The sequence below is a fragment of the Carassius gibelio genome, chromosome B18, assembly GCF_023724105.1.
Source record: "Carassius gibelio isolate Cgi1373 ecotype wild population from Czech Republic chromosome B18, carGib1.2-hapl.c, whole genome shotgun sequence".
In the NCBI taxonomy this organism is placed as follows: Eukaryota; Metazoa; Chordata; class Actinopteri; order Cypriniformes; family Cyprinidae; genus Carassius; species Carassius gibelio.
Genome location: NC_068413.1, coordinates 20667104 through 20694120, shown reverse-complemented (window position 1 = coordinate 20694120; position 27017 = coordinate 20667104). Strand labels below are relative to the sequence as shown.

At 35.8% G+C, this 27017-nt stretch overlaps 1 protein-coding gene across 6 annotated transcripts in view; it reads right to left on the bottom strand.

The window, feature by feature from the left end:
• aplp2 (amyloid beta (A4) precursor-like protein 2) overlaps positions 1-27017 on the bottom strand; it is a 72783-nt gene that overhangs the window by 18901 nt on the left and 26865 nt on the right. For 4 of the 6 annotated variants that reach the window (XM_052583018.1, XM_052583016.1, XM_052583017.1 and 1 more), the window contains exons 2-7: positions 19666-19839; positions 17596-17725; positions 10054-10166; positions 9000-9220; positions 6814-7001; positions 5742-5909 (exon numbers count right to left, since the gene is read on the bottom strand). In XM_052583018.1, coding sequence (XP_052438978.1) covers positions 5742-5909; positions 6814-7001; positions 9000-9220; positions 10054-10166; positions 17596-17725; positions 19666-19839 — 994 coding nt within the window. The remainder of the gene's footprint in view (positions 1-5741; positions 5910-6813; positions 7002-8999; positions 9221-10053; positions 10167-17595; positions 17726-19665; positions 19840-27017) is intronic. The other 2 variants (XM_052583021.1, XM_052583020.1) reach the window with 1 other exon arrangement.

Here is a 27017-nt window from a genome sequence, read left to right as displayed (position 1 = left end):
ACCAAACAGTTGTTATTCCCCATTGACTTCGACAGTAAAGAAAGTAATACTATCCAAGTCAATGGGGACCATCGATTGTTTGATTGCCAGCATTCTTCAAAAGATCTTATTTTGTGTTCAACAAAGAAACCCTTACAGGTTTGGAACGACATGAGGGTAAATTATGAAGATTTTTAGAAGTTTAGTGAAAAGAGTTAAGATTAAAATACATTTATTCAGTACTGAAAAATATGCTTAAATTTATTTAAAATTGACATTTCTTTATCTCGCCGTTTTTGTGTGCAATGTATTTTGATACTGCAGTAGTATCAACCTGTTAGCTTAGCAACATGTTAACATAAAACTCAATAGACTGCAACAATCCCATTAATTTACTTAATAGACAGAACTGATTCTAAAAATAACTTTAAAACGTTTCAGATGGAACTATGAGGTTGTTAATTGATGGCATAAGCTTTTGAAAATACTACTACATCCACTGATCTATAATATAGAACTGGATTGCTCATGATGTCATTAAAGTGAAGCCGCCGCGCCGCCATATTGGTAATCCCTAGTGTGCGAAAACGTTCCATTGAATTAATAGGAAACTGTATGATTTTAATGAGAAAACATCACCTAACAAGTCAGCGTTTATAAATATGAAGTATCTCTGTACATTATTACAATGCGAACACCCTAGGCATGTAAACGGTTATTTTTTTATGGAAGCATATGGGTAGCATTATTCAATTTGGGATGTAATATGTAAAATGACAATGCAATATGTAAAAATGGCAATGCATTTTTGTATTTACATTTACATTTTCCAATACATTTGTGCAACGTTTGGTGCAAAATGAAAATGAAAATTAAATTACATAAGTTTAATTTGCCACTTCATACACCAGTTTTAATATGTAAAATGAATACTAATTTTAACGCTTTATAAGTTGCAAAATTAAAATGAAAATGTATTACAGAAATGATTAGATATGTCTAACACGTTCAAGCAAAAACTGTGGCAAAATGATCATTTAAATGCTATTTTTCTTAAATGCATTAACAAGACACTTACGATTGCATTTTCATTCAATGACCCGCAATGAATGTAGCAAAATTCAAAATGCACATTGAAAATGCATTCCGAGCCGATCAAATCTCCGCCCACTCCCGCCCTGTCAATCATTGTGTGAACAAGGCGGGGCTTACAGAAGGTCAAGAGACTCAAGTGAGAGAAAATGGACAAGACAGATGGTCCGTGTACGTTTTGATCATTTCGGTTTATGGCTTCAATATTTCATTCGCACTTGTGGGCGGAGCTGAAACGCTGCTTTCATCTGATTGGTCGAATCGCTCTGCTTTCAGCTAGGTCTTTTTATTCTTTCAGAAAAGAATAAGAATCAGTGCAAGTGAAGCACTGTAATGTCTGAAACCACCACTCACTGTTAATTAGCGTAATATTTGAATCAGATGTAGCTGGGCACATAATTTGTGCTGCTGAGACCTGCAAGAGACCCCGTTAAATTATTGTGTGAATATTTTCCCACTGATAAATACAGTGCAAATAGTTCTGTCTCCTTGGATAACAGTGAAGTGGAAATAAATATAGTTAAATATATGAAATAAAATTAAATAGGATTTTTTTGGGAAGGTAAGTCTGGCCCGTTATACAAGCAACACGAGTCGGAAGAGTCTGAAGATCTGAGCTGAATTGGGTGAAACATTTGAGTTCTAGTCTGTGTCAATTACTCTCATAATAAATAATAATAATAATGTTAACTGTATTTTTCGGTATAAGTTACATCAGTCCAAAAATACGCCATGACGAGGAAAAAAACACATATAAGTCGCACTGGACTATAAGTTGCATTTATTCAGGACCAAAAGAAACATTACCGTCTACAGCCGTGAGAGGGCGCTCTGGGGTAGGCTACAGGAGCACTGAGCAGCATGAGCACTGAGCAGCATAGAGCTAATTTTACTATTTTTATTTAGAAATTTAACTATATTAATTTTTACAATTATTTATTAATGTCACACACACACATACATACCTAGTGCCTTATGACTTAAAAGATGAGAGTGGTAAATGTTCCAGACATGGAACTGTTCAGTCTATTATTGATTTTTATTTCCACTTCACTTTTATCCAAAGAGAGAGAACTATTTGCACTGTATTTATCAGTGGGACAATATTCATACAATACTACAACCTAGAAATAATTTGCAGGTCTCAGCAGCACGAATTATATGCCCAGCTACATCTGATTCAAACATTATGCTAATTAACAGTGAGTGTAGTTTCAGACATTACAGTGCTTCACTCGCACTGACTCTTATTCTGCCTGAAAGAATAAAAAGACCGAGCTGAAGGCGGAGCGATTCGACCAATCAGATGAAAGCAGCGTTTCAGCTCCGCCCACAAGTGCGAATGAAATATTGAAGCCATAAACCGAAATCATCAAAACATACACGGACCAACTGTCTTGTCCATGTTCTCTCACTTGAATCCTCTTCTTGAGATTTGAGTCTCTGACCTTCTGTAAGCCCCGCCTTGTTCACACAATGATTGACAGGGCGGGAGTGGGCGGAGATTTGATCGGCTCGGAATGCATTTTCAATGTGCATTTTGAATTTTGCTACATTCATTGCGGGTCATTGAATGAAAATGCAATCGTAAGTGTCTTGACTAGGAGTGTTAATGCATTAAAGAAAAATAGCATTTAAAGGATCATTTTGCCACAGTTTTTGCTTGAACATGTTAGAGATATATAATCATTTCTGTAAACCATTTTCATTTTAATTTTGCAACTTATAAAGCGTTAAAATTAATATTCATTTTACATATTAAAACTGGTGTAGGAAATGGCAAATGAAAATTATGTAATTTAATTTTCGTTTTCATTTTGCACCATACGTTGCACAAGTGTATTGGAAAATGTAAACGTAAATACAGAAATGCATTGCCATTTTACATATTACATTGTCATTTTGCATATTACATCCCAAATTGAATAATGCTACCCATATGCTTCCATAATTTTTTAAAATGTCATGAATTTCCCCTACTTATTAAAAAGCTACGTTCATTACAGTAGTGAGCATCATGAACATGATAAACATCAGACGGACACGACCTCAACACATATAACAAAGAACAAAGTGCTCGTTCTGAAATCTGAATTTATTCAGAGAAATAACTGACTATATGCAGCACGGATTTAAGAAATAAATACAAAGCTTTATTTCCCAGATAGTAAATAATTTTTTTTTTATTTCATTATAGAGCAATACTAACAACATAAATTGTATTATTCATTGTAATATATTAAAATCCATTTCTGATACTAATACGTTCATGTTTAATAATTCATGAATAATTTAGTTAATAAAGAAATAAGCCATTTTTGTGTTTTATCAGTTACCTGTGTCATCAGTGCGCAGCAGACACACCCACCTAAACGATTTAAATATATCGCTTATCCTGCCCCAAAATACCGTTAACACTGCAGATAACATCTGAAGTAAACATTACTTTATTACACAAAACATAAAAAAGAGTCCCGTTTGACTGATCATCTTCTAATAGAGTTATTTTAGGACAGCGGTTTGAATGTAACTCAATGGTGCTCTCTGCTGGTAGGGATTAGTAAGATGGCGGATCGAACACTTCCGGTGGCTTCACTGCCTGTTGGCAGTTTAGAACGCAATGAGCGATCCAGTTATATATATAGATCAGTGACTACATCACAAGTAATCCTGTTTGATGGTGAAATTCCAGGTGGAAAAATTACATTACACATCTCCTACACCAATAGGTGAACAGTGGCAAGAAAAAAAAAAATAAAAAAAAAAATAACACCAATATAACTTTTTAGCGCCCACCCACTTCTATAAATCACTGTGAATGGCTTGGAGAACTTAGTTTTATATTTCTATTATATTGAAACTGTGAGAGTCGGTCAGGCTTTTTGTGTGGGTTAAGTGAGAAATACTATAAGCGGTGCATGAGTGATCATTTTAGCCAAGTGTTTTAAAACTTACTCATTTATGAGGTTCCCATGACGGTTAGGAGGTTTTTAGGTTTTTAGAACAGCACTAAGAGACTTTTTAAAACACATTTGCACACAAAAACAAATAGACAGAAAAGCGAAGAGAAAAAAGTGAAGAATAAGCTTCCCACAGAGAGCTATGACACAAGAGTTGACTTTGTAATTCCCCTGATTCTGAGAGAACCAGACAGTACTTCGTTTCCCATTCCTTTCATCCTGTCCTCTGAATAGCTATCTTCTGACAGAAGCACTCTCCTTAGCATTTATCTTAAGAGTTACTGCGCAGTTCTGCACGCTATGATCAAGATATGAGCTTAAATCAGATTTCCTTAGTATACAGATGACAAGACCGACATGATTTCCCATAAGGATGTGCACAAAAGACAACATGAGACATGCATATTAATGAGAACAAACAGTCTTAAGCATCTAGACTGACAAGAGCACAAACCTAACCTATGAAGGTTAACATGATTAAAAAAAGTATTTAAAAAAAAAAAAACCATCACATTGAACCCATCATTTCATGTTGCCACAGGAACACGATGATGGTTCTACTCCATGAATTTAAAACACTGGCAGATTAGCACTGAACGACACACAAAGCAAAAGCAAAGAAAGAATAACAAAGGATGGGACAGTGTGCAAGCAGAAATAACAGGATAATAACGTTTTAACCTGAATTAGATAAGACTACCATTACATCAACGGTGTTTAAAACGCATGGCCTTGCATGACTTTTTTGTTGAACAATTTAATAAATATTCCCTTGCTAAATTATTACTGCTACTAATAATTACTACAACTACTACTATTATTATTACAATGATTGCATATAATAATTAAATTTAATAATAATTAAACTATTATTATTATTATTATTATTATTACGATTACTAAATGACAATTAGATAAAAAATATAGTATTTTTATTAGTAAATAAGTCATTTAAAATAATAATAATAATAAAATGATGCTGTTAATCCACATATTCGAGTGAATTCGATAAGATTAAAGCAATAACATATCAACAGTGGTAAAACACTTGACCTTGCGTGAATTCTCTTTAGTAAAACGTATGAACAATTTGAAAAATATTCCCATGCTAAATTACTAATACTAACAACAACAACTATTATGACTATTAGTATAATAACAATTATTATATATATAATAAGTTATTACATTAAAATATATATATTTAATTTTAAAATATTTTATCTAAATTGAATTATTATTTTATTAGTAAATGTATTTTAAAATAATAATATTTTATAATGGATTACATTTGTAATAAAATTTAATACAACAATAAAAACAACAGCAATATTATCAAGTAATAATAATAATAATAATAAATAATGCTGTTACTCCAATAACAATAAGCCATTTTAAAAGGTGAAATAAAATTTGTCTTTCGAAAGTAAAAGTAATCGTTAATTAGCCCAAAAGTGATTACACTTTTAAAGTAGTAAGGCGACACGGGAAATTTCATCACTATAGAATGTCCATTTGTAACGGCATCTCATGCAATCAAAATCAATCATTCGTATTCCAAGGTTGCAACACGCAGTGTTTTAAAGCAAAGAGGTTATAATATTGACATCTAGGTAAGCTAACATAGCACTGTTATTGTGAGAGAAAGCAAGGAAAAGGTGCAGGGCGGAGCAGAAGGGGGCGGAGTCCATGGTGACGAGTGTGACTTACTCAAACGTTTACACACGGCCATGCAGTACTCCTCTGAGTCGAAATTGTTGCGGTTGCCGGCACAGCCTCCGTAGATGAAGCGCACACACTTCCTCTGCTGCATGTCGAAGTGCCAGCGAGGCATAGAGGCGCGGCAGGGGCCGGTCTCCGCCTCCAGAGAGCACACAGCTAACACAGGAGGGGAGGCGCAGTTAGAGCCTCCAGCCACCGGGGGCAGCAATCAGTAATGCCCTTCAACTATAGAGCGCAACAGTGACCGCACACTTCAGCAGACTCGGGTCCGGAATATTTTTCCCATTTACTTTCTCCACTGACTTTGCACCAAGAGGAATCACTCAAGGCTTCAGCTATACCGATAGCTATATTGGTGTCCACAATCCAGTTTCATTTGAAATGTTAAATGAGTTGGTTAAAGTCGGATGGATTCTGATTGGCCATATGTATTTGTATCATTGATGAGCTGGAAAAAATTGTTCTGAATCTGATTTCAACAATATTGTTCCTCTTATCATTATATTTGCGGTTGTGGACCACCCTTATTCTTTTACAGCTGTCATAGTTATCATTCTTGGTGTGAACGAGCCTTTAGAATAAAACAAATCAACTTCACTGCTAAATATTCAGATACCCATAAATACATACATTTGAGAGTGTAGGGGCAAATTATTTCATCTCAAGCTTCATAGCTAGCGAGCACAGCGGAGCTGGACCATCATTTTAATTCCGTGGAAACAGCGACTTCTCTGATTGGTGTATTCATCTTTTTCAGGATTCTAGGTAATGTACATCTGGCTATAGCATGCAGATAAAAAAAAAAAATTGAAGTCACATTGGCGTGGCTTTAACGGAGTTAAAAAAATGTTTTCACCTTTTTATTTCTAGACCCTGGCTGTTGCGCTATATAGGAGGGATAGACAACGCCAAACAATAAATGCATTCTTTTTTTATTATTATTTCTGAAAATAAAAGTCAATAATTGTAATCCTCTACAGTGAACAGGACTCGAAATACGTATCAATTAAGCACACTGTGGCAGTAAGGAAATAAAGGTAGCAAACAGTGTGATACTGACCTTCCACTTCCTCCAGAGTTTTGTCAACATCCTGGCTCTCAGGGATGACAGCTTTGTCTTTCTTCGTGTCCTTTTCCTCACTGTCTCTGTCGTCCTCTTCATCTTCATAAACGTAATGGTAGTCTTCCTCGTCCTCCTCCTCTTCAGCTGTGTCCTCTGGAGTGGGTGGGTCACTGACAACAGGATCGCTAAAAACAAGAAAAGACAGAATGAACATGATTAGTAATGAGTAAGGTTTTTTCTTAGACTTTTTGCCTTTACTTACATCTATCTACAGCAGTAGTGTCCCAATCTACACCCCATTCAACATTTCAAAAAGTATTACTGACAAAGTACCCTTTTAAAATGGTAACTATACTGAAGTGCTATTAGATGGGGAAGTCGTGGCATAGTGGTTAGAGAGTTTGAACCCCAAGGTTGTGGGTTTGAGTCTCGGGCCAGCAATACCACGACTGAGGTGCCCTTGAACAAGGCACTGAACCCCCAACTGCTCCCCGGGCGCCGCAGCATAAAAGGCTATAAGCATAAATAAATAAATAAATAAATAAATAAATAAATAAATAAATAAATAAAGTACACACACACACACATACATACATACATATCCTAAAAATTACATGACAAAAGCACACAAATTAAAAAACATTAAAATGTATAAATTTAAGCAACAAAAGCAATAATAGTATATAAACGATACTCAAGTAAATGAAGACAAGCTTATTTTTAGGTGAACTATGAAGGACATATTAATGTTATTCAGGAAAAAAAGCAGGATGAGATATGACAAAGACATGACAGGAGCACAGTGGGATGAGAGGGAACGAGAACATGGGAAACAGAGGGAGAGGAGGAGCACAGGTTGGAGGTTTTTTGATTTATGGAAGTGAATCAAGCAGCTGTCTGAGGTCAAGGGCATGGCACTCGAAAATATCCAGATGGTCAACCTAATTTATCCTACACTATCCTCCTCACATGATGCATGCTCTCACACACAATGTTTCAGCTACTACCCCTCAAAACGTGATCAGATACCAATACATCATCCTTTGATAAGCGTGCCAGGGCATTTGCTCCAAGGAGGTTAAGGAGGCAGTGCCTCTGCCAAAAATTTGGATGAGTAAATAATTGACAATACGAAAACGATTTAGGAGTCAGCCAGTTTTTAGCAATCATTAATTTTTTCTAAGTTAGAGCTTAACCTCCATGCCTGGGAACTTATTTTACTAATGATTGGTTGATCAAAAGAATGTCATTATTAATAAAAATAATACAAATTATCACATAAAAATGCTACACAATGTGTTTTTTACGGTATTACTGCAGTTATTTTAAAAGTTTAAAAAAAGTTAATGTAACAGGTCAGTAACGTACACTACAGTTCAGAAGTTATTTTCTTTTAAAGAAGTTATTAATTCCATTTAGTATTTATTAATAAAATGATCAGAAGAAAGACATTTAGAATGATGTTAAATCTTTTTTAATATTGAATAAATAAACTTTAAAATTTAAAGAATCCTAAAAAAAAAAACACTATATTATAGTATAGTGGTTTCCACAAACCAAGAAACCAAATCAGCATATCAGAATGATTTCTGAGGGAATGTGAAGATAGTGGACTAACGTTGCAAAGACGTGGAAAACCCTGCATTACATCACAGGAATAGATTACATTTTAAAGTATATTCAAATAGACAACTGTTTTTTTTAAATAGTAAAATTTCAGAAGTTTACAGTTTTTTTGATCAAAGCATTGGTGAGCATAAAAGACTATAAAAAAAAAAATACAATACAATAGTGCATATATTTAAATTGACATTAAAACGGTTTCATCTCACTCTATTAAAACTGGTCTAAACCTTTGGAGCTGAATGGAACTGATCAGAGATGAAACATTATAAACAACCTTGACCTGCTGTGTCAAAGTTTCAATAAAATGCATTTTCATGTGAACATAATATTGTTTTCTTGTTCATAGTTAAAGATAAATTGTGTTAAAAAAATGTATGCCTATTTTGATTGTTGATTAGCTGGATAAAATAATTCTGAAAGTGGTTCCAATGATAGTGTTCCCCTGCGTTGTTACCCCTTTGCTACTCTTTAATAATTAGAATGATCTTCAAAACTTTATCTTCATCATTATTACAGTCATCATCAGTGGTGGATCACATGTACACGCACTACATTACCTCTCCTCTACTGCTGCTTCATCCTCATCCAGAGGCTCCTCCACCTCCTCATCCTCGTCTTCATCCTCATCATCTAGCTCGTTAGAAAGTGAAGCAGGAGGTGCGAGCTCTTCAGGACGAGTAGACGGGCAGCATACGTAATCAATGCCATGGAACACATCGATGCCACAGGGCAGCAGCATGGCATAGCTGTGCAGGACCATGTTCCCCTTAAAGCAGGCCTAGAGAGTGGGTCAAGAAATCTCATTCAATTAGAGCAAATGTGCTCTGAAAGGCCAGTCTTCAGCTCTCAAATGTCTGTCCAGGGATCAGTAGTCAGCGCATGCAGATGCTTTCAGTACGCACACACTCAGAATGAATGATGGCAGCTTGGGGTGATTCACAGTAACACACATTGTGACCACGTACACACTCAGTTGTGTCCTCTTCTATATGCTCAACCCTATCCTGTACACACAGTTCACAGCATTCTGCAAATTAATTCACGAGGAAGTAGCGATGACAATACGCGTCTAGGATGCTAACTTTAGTTCAAAAACTGCTAAACTGTTGCTATACATATATTTCATGCAGACATGCGAGGAGCCAAAATGTTGCTACAGACTTCACAGATATGATGGAGATTTGGCTTGACTTTTTTCATGTAAAACTACCAGCAATCAAAGCATATTTGTCTGTTAGCTTTGAAATTGAGATTATAATTTTAATTTCACAAGATTAGCATCACCACATGACAATTAAATATATGAACCATTTTTATGAATTTTAATTAAGAATGACTTAATTACTTCTATAGTATTAATTATTATAATGTAAGCGTTTGGTGTAAGATTTTAATCTTTATTAATCCCTTTATTCATCAAAGATGCACTCAATTCGTCATGAAGCAAAAGTGACCACGAAGACTTGTTACAAAAATTATTTTGTCTTTAATAAAACGAGAGACAGAAGCAGAGTAGTATTCATGAGTTGTGAGCTAGTCCCGATTATTAGGTGTTAATGTGCATTATGTGTAGTTTGTGTCTGTATGTTGCACTGGATGCTGATATCTTACCTCATTGGCCACACCGTGCCCCTGCTGATGACTTACGCACATGTCCATATGCTCCTTATGGAGGAATTTACACTTCTCTGGCACCAGGATGATGTCACTCACAAATTCCCCAACTGAAAACATACAGACACACAACACTCTGATTACTGGCAAAGCTGAGGCTTTAATATCACGCAGCTGGTACAATGCAAACAGCAAAACATCTAACACACACTCTAACAAAACAGAATTGCAAATTTGGGACAGCAGAAGAAAACACAGCTCAATAATTCATCAACACATGGTCTTTTGCCTTCTATAATGAGCATATTACAAATAGGGCAAGTGGCATCTGAACAGACATCTGGTCCGTACCAGGAGACCGAACAAAGATCTGGTGCACACAGACATCTCACTGCACTTCTGAAGGAGTTTAACATTTCTGGGGAGTTTGACCATGGAGGTGCTAAGAAACCTTGCTTTGATTGCGATTTTAATGTGAAAAAGGTTGCTGTGCTTGTTTGTAGGCTGCATAAATTTGTGATTATATATAGTATCAATATGGCTATACAATAATTATTTAAAATAAGAATAACGATAAGAGTAGTTTTATTATTATTAGTATTATTATACAATTAAATAAATATTGAATAAAATATTAAATTACTAATAAATTAAATTACTATAATATTTCACCAAATCAAGTGTTAAAGAAAAACAACACTAATACTTTGAGTATGAACAGTGTCACATTGCACTATGAAACACATGACACATATTTATTTAAATACACACAGCCTTTGTGATTTTGTAATTGCACAAAACGATATGATGATTTTTGTTTTATTTCTATTAACTGAAGCCCAAGTAGGAATTCGCCAAAATTTACATTAAAATGTATTAGTAGTAGTAGTAGTAGAAGTACTGTTGCGATTTCATCGGGTCACAATAGTACTTTATTTCGGTCAAAGGTTCTTCATGTTAATAAATCAAACTTTTTGGACAGGATTTAGTTTGCTGAAATAAATACCAGGAAAGAAATTCGTGGCTTTTGAGAATTGATATTGAATTGATGTAAATTCTATAAAGTAAACATTCAGTTAAATCACTGAAATCATCAATTGAACTGACAACAAAGTGTTTTTGATGAATATATTTTTTCATCTTATTTTCATTCAATTATGATTAATTTTCACTAAACAAGGATTGATGTGTAAATGAAACAGGAAAGAGAGTGTGTGAATGAGCGAGTGACAGCTGAGAAGCTCAGATGCCATCAGATGGGCCAGCATGGGATTGTGTGCCATATGCAGGAGAGTTATCACAGAGCTGATTTCTGGACAGCTGGGAGGCCAATCTGACCTTTGACCTGAACGACAGAGAGAGAGATTGAATCCTGTAATGACCAGAAGTCTGTTCACAATAGAAGAGGATTGTGACCATTCACAAACTGCTCATTTAGCTGTTACCACAAAAAACAGGCCTAGGGGCCAAATCAGCCAGAATCCAGAGAGCAGAGAAAAGGAGGACAGGAGAGAAAGAAAGGGCAGTGTTTTGGAAAATGAGAGGGTCTGGAGGAAAGAAGCGGAAATAGCAGAGAACACATCTGTTGTACAAACCAAAGCCTCTCCAAGCCATACAAACTCACACATGCATTCTCGCCAAAACTCGTCCCATCGGCCCTCAGGGGCCAAACTAACTAAAGCCCTTACAAAAAACTCTTACTCACATACATTCACCAACTAATGGCAAACACTAACTAGGGCCCTTTGATTTCCAAAACATGGAAGGGATCATAGAATCCAGACTTAAAAAAAAAAAAAAAAAAAAAAAGGAACTGTGTAATGTGGCCTGTCTTGGAATTTGGCAAATTCTGGAAGCATACATTAAAACGCAGGGCTATACTCTTGATCAATGGCGATATAGACTAGGGTTTGTGAATAATAAACTGCAAAAATACTATTGGACATGAACAGACACCATCTTCATCTCCAGGAGTCACTTCACAAGTATTTCATGAAATAATTTGATAAAAACGGTTTATATATATATATATATATATATATATATATATATATATATATATATATATATATATATATATATATATATATATATATATATATATATATAAAAAATTGGTTTAACTTGAAGAAATTGTGACAAATACAGCACTATTCTACAATAGAATGTAGGTCTCAAAGTAATAACAGTAATAGAATAATTTTTAGTAGCCAACATTGTTAAAGTCCTATGAATTTGATCTAACATGGTTTTTGATTATTTTAACTAAATATAACTAAAGCATTAAAACTGACCGCAGAAAAATAGAGACCATTTTTTAAAACAAACTGGATTTCTTTGCTTCCTTAATTGTAGTTTATTTTTTTTTATTTTTTTACTATAACTTTTTTTTTAACTAAATTGTTTATAATCGTTTCATGATTTCAATTAAATTAGTTTGTTTATTACTAAAATTTTAATTAACCAGTGAAATATAAATGGAAAAAAGAGGAAAAAACATAGGACTGCACACTGCTGCTCAACTGGAATAAACGGGGTATCACATTGATATCATCTGAAGAGCGAGGTATTCTGCCTCTACAACTAAACACAAAACTACCAGCCAGGAAATGAAAAAATACACTGCTTACAACTAAATGTTCTGTTGTATATTGCACATTTTGGTATATGTAGTAGTTGATCAAACAAGCACCTGTCCACTGACCCACAATGCCAATAACCAAAAGCAATACTTTTTCTAACTATGTGTGCACAAGTCTTTCGAAATCATAAATAAGCTCAGTGTGAACCAATTACACATTCTGAAGGTCACTACTCTCTAAAAATAAGCACTGAAGGTGCTTCAGGATTTCACATGTATGTTCCATGGACCCAATAACAACATACAGGTTTGGAAAGATGTATTTTTATTGTTAGATTAATTATTCCTTTGATAAAGATTTAATATATTTTGGTCAGAGAGTGGCACTAATGAGAAAAAAAAAAAAAAAAAAAGCGCTTTCAAATGCCAAAAAGCAGGACTGCACATGGAATGACTCATTTGTGCGCTCAACTAATCCCTGAATTTCCATTTTATATTAAACAACTGTGGATGAATTCGACTTGTGAAGGCAATCTGCAGGCTCACAACATGATCAAAAACCTCTTAGATGATCCAACAAGAGCTGTAAAAAGAGTGTTACATACGTAGTTAGAAAGAAACAAAGGCAGAGAAAAAAATGCTATGAAGAAAAACGACACAAAAGGATTGAGGCCATCTGCCTTCAACTTCATACTGTAGATTAAAGCGCAGTTCTTCAGCTCTGTACCAGTCCTGCATCAAAGATTTATGGCTTTTACACATTAAACTGTATAATCGCTCTAAAAACAATTTCCCCCGTTCTTTCAGTTTTTATCTCTGGTTGTATCTACTAGACTCCGCGTCGGTCTTTTAGAAACACTAGCATCAGATGAACCAGAGTAACCTTTGGAGAGCGGATCACTGCTGATGTTTCTGCTGTTGATTTAGCACAATCCTCTCTGCTGAAGAGCTGTTGATCTCAGCACTACCTTGTATTGGTATCATTCAGGTCTATTAAGGCTAAAAGGATGAAATGGACAGCAGCTAAACAGATCCAAACTAAATACAGGAAAACGTCCGCTGACTGCCCGTTAGGAGTTAATGTCGGCTGAAATGAATCAAGCCAGTGTTGAAAGTGAAGCTCTAATGGTCAGATATGAGCTCAGCTCTCAGATGACCAGAATAGCTCTGAAAATTCTTAACATGCACTCACAGATGTAATTATTGCGGTCATATAAACCTCCTCGTCTTAAGCCCTCTCCATTCTGTTTGAGGAAACTAAAACCAAAAAATAAAGACTAAAAATAGGATGGTTCATCCAAAAGCATATTTTTCATGAGTTATTCTCAGATTTCAAATGTTGAAATGTTTCAAAGAGGAACAAATGTGGATGTCTTGTGGATATGTAATATCACATGACTTTCGTGAAACATAAAGAGAGAAGTTTTGAAGAATGCTCATGCTGCTCTCATGCTGATTTTGCTCAGTTTAACTTTATTGTAATTGCAACCGAGACCAGTGTGATCCAATTGTGATTGGTACTACTAAAATCAATAATGAGCTTGCAACAACTAACAAAACTATTGTATGGCTTACAATTATGGACTACATTTCATACTATTTGGCCCTTTTAAGAGCTTGGCTGTCTCATCACTGTGCTTCCACTGTATTAAAAATTGCAGCATGTACATTTCCTCTTCTTATGTCATACGGATTTGCAATGACATGAAGATGAGCGAATTACCATTTAAAAAATATTTTTAACAGCATGCATCTGATATTTTTTAAAGGAATGCAACTGCTTGGAAGTGCAATACTGCATAATCCTCAAAGATCAAGCCCAAGCATATCTGCAGATTTCTCCGAGGTTTACTCTGCAGTGAGAGACGGAGACCGAGACACAGACGAGCCGCCCATTTCACTGCATTACACCACCAAAACAAAATCACTCTCCCTAATTAAACTCCAGAGGCCAGAATGTTGCTGAATCACAATGAAACCTCATTCCTCATTAATAACAGCAGTTAAACCCCAGAGGAATCGGAGAGGTGAGAAGACAAGGTGTGCCAAAACATGAGCAAGTCTCGCTGATGTACAGACTTCAATTCAAGGTTACGAACGCTCCAAGAAGAAAGTCTCCTTAAACACCAGGGGCTGCTTTTCTAGACTCAGAATATGCCTGGTCCTTGACTGCTTTGCAGCAGAAATCACCATCAACTGCGGCCAGAAACACCCACATTTTAGCACCATTCGTCAAGACAAACATCAATACTTTCCATATTATGGTTAGGGTAGGGTAGTATGCATTAAAAATCAGTCTGTAAATTGTCCAGCATGATTTGTTTCACAGACACGAATGATCAAACTCATTTCAAATCATGCGATTTTTAACTGAAATGTGCCGTTACTGAGATATGCACCGTAAAACGGCTGTAGAAGCCCCCCAAAACATCCTAGCTACTACAAAGCAATGCAGTCATTTGTTATGCCCAAAAAAATAAAAATAAAAAAAAAATCAGCTTTTTTTATGGGTTTTGCTGCGGTTTCATTTTTCTATTTTTATCTTCAGCCAATTTGCACGCTCCACTTCAGATCAATAAAACCGTTTCCATGGCAACTCATAAGTAGAGAAAGCTGTTGATGGAGCGGTGTGGTGCTGCTATAGGTTTAGGTTCCTCCAGACCGAGAGATTCGATCGACAAGCTGTCACTCAAAGAGAGAGACACAGGAAGCTCTGGACTGAAAGTGCGCCGTGTGCCCGACCCGTTCAATCAAACCGCAGCCCACATCAGGTGAAGAGAGTCAACAGCTGCCGTGTCAGCTCAAACACACACACACAAAACAAAAATCAGCCATCTTGGAAAGCCTCTGACCGTCGGCTCATTTCACAGTCGGCTAGCAGCGCTAATGGCTTTTTTCAGCCCGGAAAAAGAGCCACAACTCAATCCTCTCCTACAAGACAGGGACAAACACAGGAGGAGATGAGGAAAAGGCATGGACAGGCCTTTCTCTGATGAGATGCAATGTGATCAAGGTTATTGTTCTTATGTGGATTAGAACAAATGGAAGTATAGGACTGGAATCATTTATTTGCTTAAGAAAATTAATAACAGTGTGAAGTTATTCATGCCTGGTCTAAGACTATGACTAGTCTTTATGAATATACTGTATTTGCATTACTAGCAGCAGTGCCATTTTAAATTTTGCGCCAAATACACATACATTTACAGTGTAAAACTACTGTCATAGGGCTGTTATTTCGCATTTTTATTATTTAAATAAAATTATAACATTGCATTTAAATGTTGTATCAGTATAATAACAGTAGTGTAATTTAAAAAAAGACATGTATTTCATGGTCACAAATGTGTTTTTGATCAGTAAACTAGAAACTTATTTTTTTATCATCTATCAAATATTTCTCTCTCTCTTGCTTTATAATTATTTTTACAGAAGTTTCTTGTGTTCATCAAGGCTGTATTTATTTGGTCAAAAAAAAATTATTTTGTGATATATTATTGCAATTTAAAATAAAAGTTTCTATTTTAATATACTTTTATATTATTAATACTTTTATACTTAATATAATTTCTGTGATAAAGCGTTTTTTTTTTTAGCATCATTATTCCAGTCTTCAGTGTCACATGATCCTTCACAAATCATTCCAATATGCTGTAATCATTCAGTACAGTGTGTTCTGATTTCGGTGGTTCTGGACTTTGTTTCCCAGAATGCATTACGGCATAAATAAAGCAAAGTACTGCAAAGTTTGGGAAAGTTTTTTTTTTTTTTTTTAGGAATAAAGGAAAACGTTTTATTAATTAAAGCAGCATCAAGTAGATCTAAACTGATGGTAAAGACATTAAAATTTTTACAAAAAAAGACTTATTACAAATAAATCTTGCTAACTGAACATTTTATATAAAGATTCCTGAAAATAATGTATCACAGTTTTCACAAAAATATTAAGCTGCACAACTTTTTTCAACATTGATAACAACGGAAATCAGCATAAGAAAATGATTTCTAAATGTGACACTTTAGACTGGTGTAATGATGCTGAAAATTCAGCTTTACATCACAGAACAATTTATAACATTTTTACATGTATTCAAACTGGAAAAAGTTGTTGCCAATAAAAAAAAAAAAAATGTAGAAATTTCAGAATACTACTGTTTTTCCTGTATTTTGGATCAAACCAGTGAAAAACACTAATAATCATACTGACCTCATAATTTTAAGCAGTTTAATGCAGAGATTCTCCACTGATGTTCTTTTAACGTTAACTATACCTCATCGCAAACATCTAGTCAATGAGCCAGAGGCCGTGTTAGCAAGATGAAATAAGAAAAAATGAAGAAAGACAAAAAAGTCTTAAAGAGTTTACAAACTCTGACAGTTTAAACCATTCGGGTGACCAAGTTGCCGTTGGCAATTACTGGAAAACCTCCTGGAAGAGAGGTAATGTACTGTAGAATAAGAAACAATACCCAATACCACACCCCCGCACTCACACCAGCCTCACAGCCTGTCTGGAAGGGGAAATGGGATTTTGCTTTATTACTATAAAGTTCTCCACACAGTAATGGCTTTTTGCCCCACTGTCATCTTCCTGAGATCAGTGTTCAGGAGTAATGAGCAGCAGCACTAACTGAACATTCAGTTTTTATCAAGACGTGTGACAGTAATTAAACTGTTAGTTAAACTATAGGTACTTTTTCCAACAAGTGGGGGTGAAGTGTCACAAAATACTTTAATGTCTTATTTCTTCGTATTGAGCAATATTTGGAGCCTGGAGCCAATCACGGATGAGAAAAAGCTAGCTGAGCTCAAGTTCAGAGACTGAATCCATCACTTTGAACTGCTGATCTGGCTTCTCAGATGTCTCACTTCAACAACGGCGTCTTTAACCCCACAGGACATTCTGGATAACTGGTTGTTTAAGAGGACAACAGAGCTGTCAATCAAACACCACTTACCCAAGCACTTGTAGGGGACCACAATGTGAGCGTGGCCCTTGCACTGTTTCTTGTCCTTCTTGCACCAGTTCTCGATCTTGACTGGCTGGTTGGCTTCCACCACATGTGTGATTTGCAGCTCAGGATACATCTAAAGGCAAGAGAGCGGAGAGATTGAGACTGTACACTAAATGGTGATCCCTGCTTCACAATCTCCAGACACCATCTACTCACGTATTGGAACTAACACAAGATTTACTCTCTCCTCAAATGCTTTAAAAGGACATATGAAAAGCAATCTCAAAATGTACAGGGACAGTATTGCTGTTTTTGCAGTTAGCCATATGACAGATGAGAGTAATATTTGACATTTTTAACCAAATAGTGTTTTTTAATATAGTTGGGGAAAGGATCTTTTAGAGTACAGTGTGTTGGGAGGGTTATTGCGGTTATAAATCAGCAGTTAAAGACAGCAATGTCAGAGTAGTGTATAAAGAGAGTTAAATGCAGTAATAGTTTGAGGTGTTTTTAGTTTGGGTGTTGTGTAAATCTGTGATGCAACTGATGTATTGATGGACACTCCTGTGAAAGAGTCTTTTCATTTTTAATATTTTGTTAAATACTAAGATTCCCATTCAAAAGTTGCAAAAAAAACTTGTCCATTTGTATATATTATAAAACAAAAACAATTGAAAATTTCTTTGATGCAAAGCTGAATTTGTATCATCATTACTCGTCGCATGATCCTTCAGAAATCATTCTAATATGCAGATCTGCTGCTCAGGAAACATTTCTTGTCATTATCAATGTTAAAACAGTCGAGCTGCTAAATATTTTGGTGGAAACAGTGTTAGATTTATTTGGGGATTTTTCTGATGAATAGAGTCCTAAAGAACAGCATTTTTTGTAACAAATGTTCATAAAATTACTGCCTCTTTGATCATTAAACATTGTACTAGGGCTGATCCGAATACCATTTTTTTGAGCTTCGAAGCATTGGTAATAATCAACATTGAATATTCGAAGCATCGAGGGGCGTAACATATTCTTCTCTTTAATAAAGGCAGGAATCTCTGCTGTGTGTCCGTCTCTTTGCATTTATATGATGTCGAGAACGGTTCATCCAATCGACTTCACGCTCGACAGCAGGCCTCACACGGACAGGGCTTATATGCTCCGAGAACAGACACTGCAGTGATACAAAACACACTCATCTGTTAACAGCAATACTTTTAATATAGAGAAAATAAATATTAGGCTGGGCTACTGTACTATTTTTTTGTTTTTTTAAGGCTGCCGTATTCACAAGTATTTTCCAAGTGTTTAAAATTACTGATTAACATGGAGGATAAAGCAGCTAGATTTTTACACCAACAATATACTATAGCGCATTACTTCCAGAACTAGAGAGTGATTTTTCAAACTTGTTGTGGACCAGTTTCAAAATCACATATCTGGCACACTGCCTTTGTTTTGTCCTCAATTTAAAGTGCTCCCACACAGCCAAGGTCTTCGGCATTTGTGTCTTCTCTTCCAGATGAGCTGAATCATGAGGTTCACTTATGGCTGATTCATAAGCTGCTTTTCCACTATCTGGCTGAATGGTTTTTTGCTTAACCTTTCCATCCTGTGCCGATGTGGGCCAGTCAGCACTGATACGGTTTCATTTGCCACTGTCGCACATATAATGGAGCTCTTTGGAACGCAATACATTTGCGTCAGTCGTTGCCTTGGTTGTGTTATATAAAAAGCGATATGGATGGTCAGATTTCTCTCATTTCTTTAATCTGATATTTAATGTTACTTCATTCAATAACAAAGAAAAACTCTTGACGTGAAAAATAAAATAAAGAGTAGGTGACAACAGTTATAATATCAATTAGCGCAAATGTTTCCTCTACAGACCAAACGGTCTCAGACATTTTTTTTTTTTTTTTTATATTGAACTTAGCATAGCTGCATTTCCATTAATCAGCAAATGCTCATATTGTGAAGTGGATGCTCAAGCAGATGGCTCCCTGCTCACTCCCTCTAAGGACTGAACAAGAAATTAATTCTAATGGACATTTATGTTGTGTTGCATCGTTTTACCTCTTGACAGTATTGTAGCACTCCTTCTTTGGTTCCGACGCAGGTTTTGGATCCGAAAGGATCCGGCTCCCAGCGACCAGTCTGGATGTTAATGTGCATGTTGAGCTTGCCGCAGAACATGGCAACCTGCGGCTCTGCAACGGCAAATCCAGTACCTGCATTTGCTGCCAACGCCTAGAGAGAACAAAGAAGAAAGGTGAGAGAAAGATTAAGGGATGAGGGTAATGGACACTCTTATTATAGTCCAATAAAAGTCAAGCAGACATAACACAGGAGTTCTTTTAGAATTACTGATTTTAGCCAGAGACTGAAAAAAGTCCCATACTTCGAATTGGTTCTATGCATTTAACCCATCCAAAGTGCGCACACACACACACGCACACACAAGTGAACAGACATTTATGCTGCGGCGCCCGGGGAGCAGTTGAGGGTTCGTTGCCTTGCTCAAGGGCACCTTGATTGCCCGCCCGAGACTCGAACCCACAACCCTAGGGTTAGGAGTTAGGAGTCAAACTCTCTAACCACTGGGCCACGGCTTCCCACAAGCAAACCAAGCATGGACTTTTATTTCATGCGATCTATAAAAACAAGCAGAATAAACATAATATCTGCTTCAGATTTTCCTCATCTCTAAAGACATATTCTTGTGATCTAGGGTCACGATTTAAATTTTATTAGATTAGTTAGCTTATACATGCTTGATCGCACAGAGTTTGTGTCCTATTCACATGTTCTCAGCAGCACACAAACTCATGCAGTGACCTAACGACTCTATCAATCGCTCAAAACTCCAGGGACAAAACTAAAATGTCCAGAAGTCTCCAAACGCATCATTTCCTGCCGATGGCTGAGGTTGATGAAGCCTGCTTCATTTCAGTTACAGAGCTGTTACACATTTACTGGCCAGAGCTCAGGTAACACACACATGCATCTGGACAGACGGGATTTTTACTTTTGACCACTGCAAAAACATCCAAGATACCAAGTGTCTCAAACATGTTTGTCATGAAAGCTCAGAGAAAGTGGGAGAATACATGAGGACTGTGTTTTAAATCATTGAAAAGCCTAAAACCTGGTTTCACTAGCTCAAACAAACTCCCCCACCTCTGTGAAACGAGTTAAACTTCCCTTCTCTCGTCCTTTTCGTCCTTCCTGCAGATAGCAGACACTCTCGTTTACATTACCATGTTCTTCCTCTTTTCCTGAAACAGGAAGCAGCTACGCCCGGCCTGTCATTAAAGCTCTACACAAACATTTCTCGACTGTGATGAAAGTTATTTATTTATTCCGAGTAACTGTAAGATTACACTTCTAAAATGTGAACAAACTGGTGTAATCATGGGATAATTACAGGGGCGTGCGTTACGCTGAAACCTTGTGTTTTCTGCAATCTGAAGACAGACAGAGCCTGAAGAGATGAGGGAGGTCGGGTCACTATGTAGAGCTTTGAGTAGCACGTCTCAACATCACAATCAGCTCACTCTCTTGACATCTTCACACTTATATAGGACAAATGTTTATGTGTTATCTAAAAACAGTTTTAGAAATAAAGTCTAATACTCATCACGACATTATAATCGATTAAAAATATAGTAAGAACGGGAATATTTTGAAATATATGTTGACATGCTGATTTGGTCCTCAAGAAAAATATATCATCAATAGTGAAAATGAAAGTGAAGCATTCATTTGGTGATTTTTTTTTTATTTTTATCATCATCATCATCATCATCATCTCTATTATTAATATCTTTTAAGAACAGCATTTATTCCCCAAAAGAAATCTTACAACATTAAAAATATTCTTACTGACACTTTTATCAATTTAATATATTAGTGAAATATATTTTTTTGAGTTATAGAAAGTTTAAAAGAACAGAATTTGTTTGAAATATAATTTATTTTAGAGATATAAATGTTTAATGTTATGCATCGTCGCTGAAAAAAAGTATAAAAAATAAATCATTTTAATAAAACAATTATATTAATGTTAATAACAATATTAATGTAGCCTAAATCTCAAGACAAACAACCACACTTAGACTATAAACTAAAATTAAATTGAAAAATGCTAATAAAAAAAAAACCTGACTCCAAGCAAATGCTCTTGAGTAACTCTTGAGTAACTTTAGTGTAAACATGCACTATAAATCAGTGCAAGTTTACAGGCGCAGTGGGAGACATTAAGACCATCATGTGGCCACAAGTTTTTTCTGTCTTTAAAATGGAGAGAAGAGTGGAGAGAGAGCGAGAGAGAGAGAGAGAGAGAGAGAAAAGCAAAGAAAATGTTTGGAGAGAGAGAAACAACATTGTAAAACAGCCCAGAGGAGGGCAAGGACACCCCGGTAAACCACACAGCCAAACGACAGACGTGACCGCTTCATCTTTCCACCACAATCCCTCTCTCTGCTCTGCCTCACTCCTTCCACTCGGTTACCGTCTTAGGATACACTCCACTCCAAAACCAGCAAACTCCTTACTCCAGGGTTATACAAGACACTTTTCATAATGCAATCAACTCACCACGAATGAGACCCATCCTATATCATTCGTTTTTTCCAGCTGAATAACCCATTTCACCTGGAAGTGTGTCAGATTTTGGAAGTAAAATTGGTTGTGAGAGATGCCTTTATGAAGCCCTGTATAATTAAGCGGATGCATTTCTCAGCAGTATATAAACGTAGCCCTTCAGTAGGGTGACTGACAAATAACTCCTAAATCACTATAAACCTTTATTGTGCAAACTATAACAAAAATGGATTACACATAATAACAGGAACATTACTCACAGCAGACAATTTGAAGTCTGACAGTAATAGGCTTCAAATGTACCGAAGGCGGTCAATTTATTACAAGAGTGGCACTTTGATGGCTGGTGATGACTCAGAGGGGATGGTTTTAGGGGCGAAACTTCTATTAAAGGGTTTTAACTTTTTCAGGACAACAGGACAACCTCAAAATGCATGCCATAAATGTGTGTGTGTGTTTTTTTTTTGATAAATATTATAGAAATAATATAAAGGGGCATTCAAAATTGGTCACTCTGACAGCCCACTAGAGAGTTTTTAGTAACTTTGTAGAACTTGTGACCAAAGTACTTGGGTAAAAAAAAAAAAAAAAAAAAAGAAATTGTGTTTTAGAAATAAAGTTTCTAATGCTCACCAAGAATGCATGAATTTCATAAAAAATACAGTAAAAACATTGAAAAAAAAAACCATTAAAAAAAATTATATTATATGATTGTGCTCAAACATTTATCAAATGATGAAAACAATGACATTTATTTTATGATTTAACATTTTTTATTAAGAACATTATTTTCCCCCAATATAAATCTTTTATAACATACTAAATGTTTTTACTGGCACTTTTAATAAATTTAAATAATAATAATAATAATAATAATAATAATAATAATAAAAACTGCTTCAACAAAAATGCAATAGATTAGATATGCTCATACATACTGTAAATAAATTATGAAAATTTTAATTATATAAAAACATTTCTCTTTTATTTAAATAAATGTTTTAAAAATACAATTTAGCTACAAAAAAATAGCATATGCCATTTCAAACATGTATTACTTGTATAATACTGCTATTTGCAATTTTTTTTGGAAAACTAACTTTATTATCTTTTAATGGTTTATCATATTTGTAATGTTATGGCTGCCAAAAGATGCAGATACAGAGTCAGAGAGAGAGACCGAACCACCAGGCTGCCAGAAGGCAAAGAGACAGGACAGACGTGATGGAAAAGAGAGAAAGAAAAGGCCAGTAACAATGACCAGTGTAAGCAGAAATACTCATCTTTAAGTGCAAGAGCAGCAATAAGTGGAAGACGTCAAGAGGCAGCCCATATCAAAAGCACTTAAACTTTGACTGACACACACTCTCAAAGTAGTGGACCAAGCCTCCTGGGAAGAATCAGAATCCGCATGAAGGCAAACTAACACACCCATGAGGAGACAGCATGTTATGTGTCCTCATCTTGAATATGCTGAAGGCAGAAAACTTACTTTAGATACACAATACAAGCTCTAATGTGTTTAGACCTGAAAGAGGAAGCAAACAGTGGGATGGAGTCCTGAAAAGAAACAAGGGGACGCTAAGAGAGAGAGAGAGAGAGAGAGAGAGAGAGAGAGAGAGAGAGAGAGAGAGAGAGAGAGAGAGAGAGAGAGAGAGAGAGAGAGAGAGAGAGAGAGAGAGAGAGATTTGGAAATTGGCATCACTAGTGAACAAACCTGAACAACAGAGACCTTGTGTGGAAATGAGGCTCTCATTCCAGAGACTCTGAGCTCAATCAGCACAAGCACACTCTACTAGTTTTGTTTCTCCTCATTTCCCATTTTCTATTTGCTCATCGTTCAGACACACACTTTCACAGTATGTCCTGCTGGCTCTGTATGAATGTGCACCAGCGGTGCTGGAGACAGGTTTCCTGTGGCTCTGGCCGTACTGTGTTACTGCTGTTATATTCACACAGACCTGACAAAACACACCCAACTCAACTGCATCCTGTAGCGCAGAACACGAGTGCGTGTTAAAAATCACTGTCAAGATAGAGACCGCACAGTATGATTCGGTTTACAGTAACTGTTACTGTACTTCATTACTGAAAGGTAAGGCTGAAGTAATTTGATGGGGGGAAAAAAAAACGTAAAATTGAAATGGTTACTATTCTAAATCTGACTTCCATTTTTAAAATATATTCTTGTGATGCAAAAAAAAAAAAAAAAAAAATAAGAAAACACTTAAATTACAAAATTAGGTAATTAATCATTTTATTAATTTGTTATATATTTGTATTTTAATTTGTATCATACATACATACACACACACACACACTCTCATTTATTTATTTTTATTTGGCAATTACTACTTGTTATTTTACACCACTACACAAAGAGACTTTAAGATCTGCCATAAAAACAAACCAGAGCCCAGTTTCTCCATTCAGGATAAAACTGGATTTATGTTCCCCCATAAACACCTTTACTGCAATAGTTGGATCACATATCACGGAAATACCCAAAGTTTACTCCACTACAAAATCAGACATGAATGCAGCACCAAATCAGTTTAATTCAAGTACAAAGATTCGTGATTAAATAACATTTTAATGAGTTCTTGATATATTTATTAACTTATGACATAGCAGTTTTGTAAAAGGCAGTTTTAGCCATAACTATAATTCACAATATAGTATAACCTCTGGTACTTTATTGACTAAGTACTGCATTATTAGTGAACTCACACAGCTACACTAAGATATATTTAACAGTACAGCATACAAACACACAAAAGTAGAGTTCTGATGTTTGGAAACACCCCGCCAGTCCAGTCCCTTGTGTACGTCTGGCCTCTGTTTTTCTATTTTAAACCATGAGGAACAACCACCCTGCAGGCCTCAGACACGATGCCCACACCTCAGGCTGGACAGTAAAACTACTGGCAATCATAAAAACACAAACCGAATCCCCTTATGGCCACTGCTAGAATCCCATCACTGTCTAATTCAACTTTTACAATGTCTGTCCATCTGTGAGCTACTCTTAACCCAGCTTGTAACGTGTCTGGGCACGACAGGGGTGATGTGAAACAGACCAAACAGAGGCCACTCCACACAGCCTGACTGTAAAATACTGTCACAATGTGCTTCTGACATCTCCTGCAACCACAGACAGCTGTTTGTGATGACTGTGACGAGACTTCAAAATACACAAAACATAAATGTATTTTTAGTTTGTGCAATAATGAGTCCCTAACCTCAGGTCTGGGCTGTAATTCTGTGAAAACCTGGAACCAAAACAAAAACATGGAAAATGGCTGGACTGTATAAATGACTGTAAATCATGTGACCGTAGAAATGTGTCAACAATTAGAGATTCAGTAATACTTCACAATAAAGGTTCCAGTTAACATGTTAGCATTTTAGTTTAGGAAAGAGTTTTCATACAATAAACTTTGCTAGTTATAATAAAATGAGCTGCTTATAGACAGATTAGGTCCTGGAGTAGCGGTTTAGGTATTGGTCAGGGTTAATGGATACAGAATACAGTCACACAGAATAAAAGCATTAATATGTGCTTTATAAGTACTAATAAATTACATGCATGCTGAGAAGTACCTATTTAATAGTGAAGAGTGTTCACTAAACTAAGTGTTACTGTTAACACTTTTTTTTAAATGTTAAAACAACTAAAAAATATAACATAAGCAATGAAAATGATTTATTAAATAATCTATTTTAAAGATGTCGGTCATACAGCTGAAAATCCATGGCAGTACTGTACCAGGCTGTCACATCACGGGGATTCCCAGAATGCAATGCTTTGGGTGTGTGTGGCCCGGAGAAAGAATGCAGTTTATCCGCCGCTCTAATGATCAGGAAGCTGACAAACAGCACAGAGCCAGACAAAACCGTTTGCCTATTCACTTTGAATGTGTCCCTTTCTAAAGGTTTAGAAGTCTGTTCAATTCCTCCTGACCTTTACATCAGGCTAGTTTTCACATCTCTGAGCAAACGGTCACACTAGGTCACAAATGGCCGCTTGTTCCTACACACGTGCGCAAGATAAAGGTGTGTGAAGCGTCACAACCATCCTACTGTCCTGTGACCGACTGACGTGATGCTGGCAGATAAGACGGCTACATTCACACTGCAAGCCAGAATCCCACTCTTACACTTCCTGCTGAAATATGGATTCATGAGTTTGTTTTTTTAACGTGACTTTTGAAACATGTTTTGTCCTGAACGAGTAATGCACCTAAACTAACCAAAGACTCACTTCAAGTCCATCGCATGACATTGTTTTAATAATATTTACTTTAGTTATGAAATCTAAATTGGGATACTTGAAACTAGGTTTTAGTGTAAACATTTAAAAGAAACATGAAAAAAAAAAAAAATTATATATATATATTAGTTAAAAGAAAAAAAAAAAAGATAACTTGGAATTAATCATAAATACATTAGAGATAGAGAAAACTTTTTATGATTAATACCAAGGGTATATCAAGTGCAATCATGAATTACATTGTTTGAATACATATCCAAATAGCTGCCTTTAAGTAAAATTACATACCATTTATTATAAATGCATAGAGAGAATAGTATAGGAAGATCTATACAAGTATATAGAGAAAAGGGATAAATAAAAACCATTTGACCCATTTTCAGCTGCAGGGTGAAAGCCATCAAAGTGATAAAGCTCCCACTTAAACACAATTACATTAAAAACGATGGACAATTCGAAGGAGTGTTAAGCTGATCACAAGGATGATGGTGTGTATGATTGTGAAAGCGTTCTCCTTCTCTACTGCAGTGACTCAGTGCTTCTAAATTCC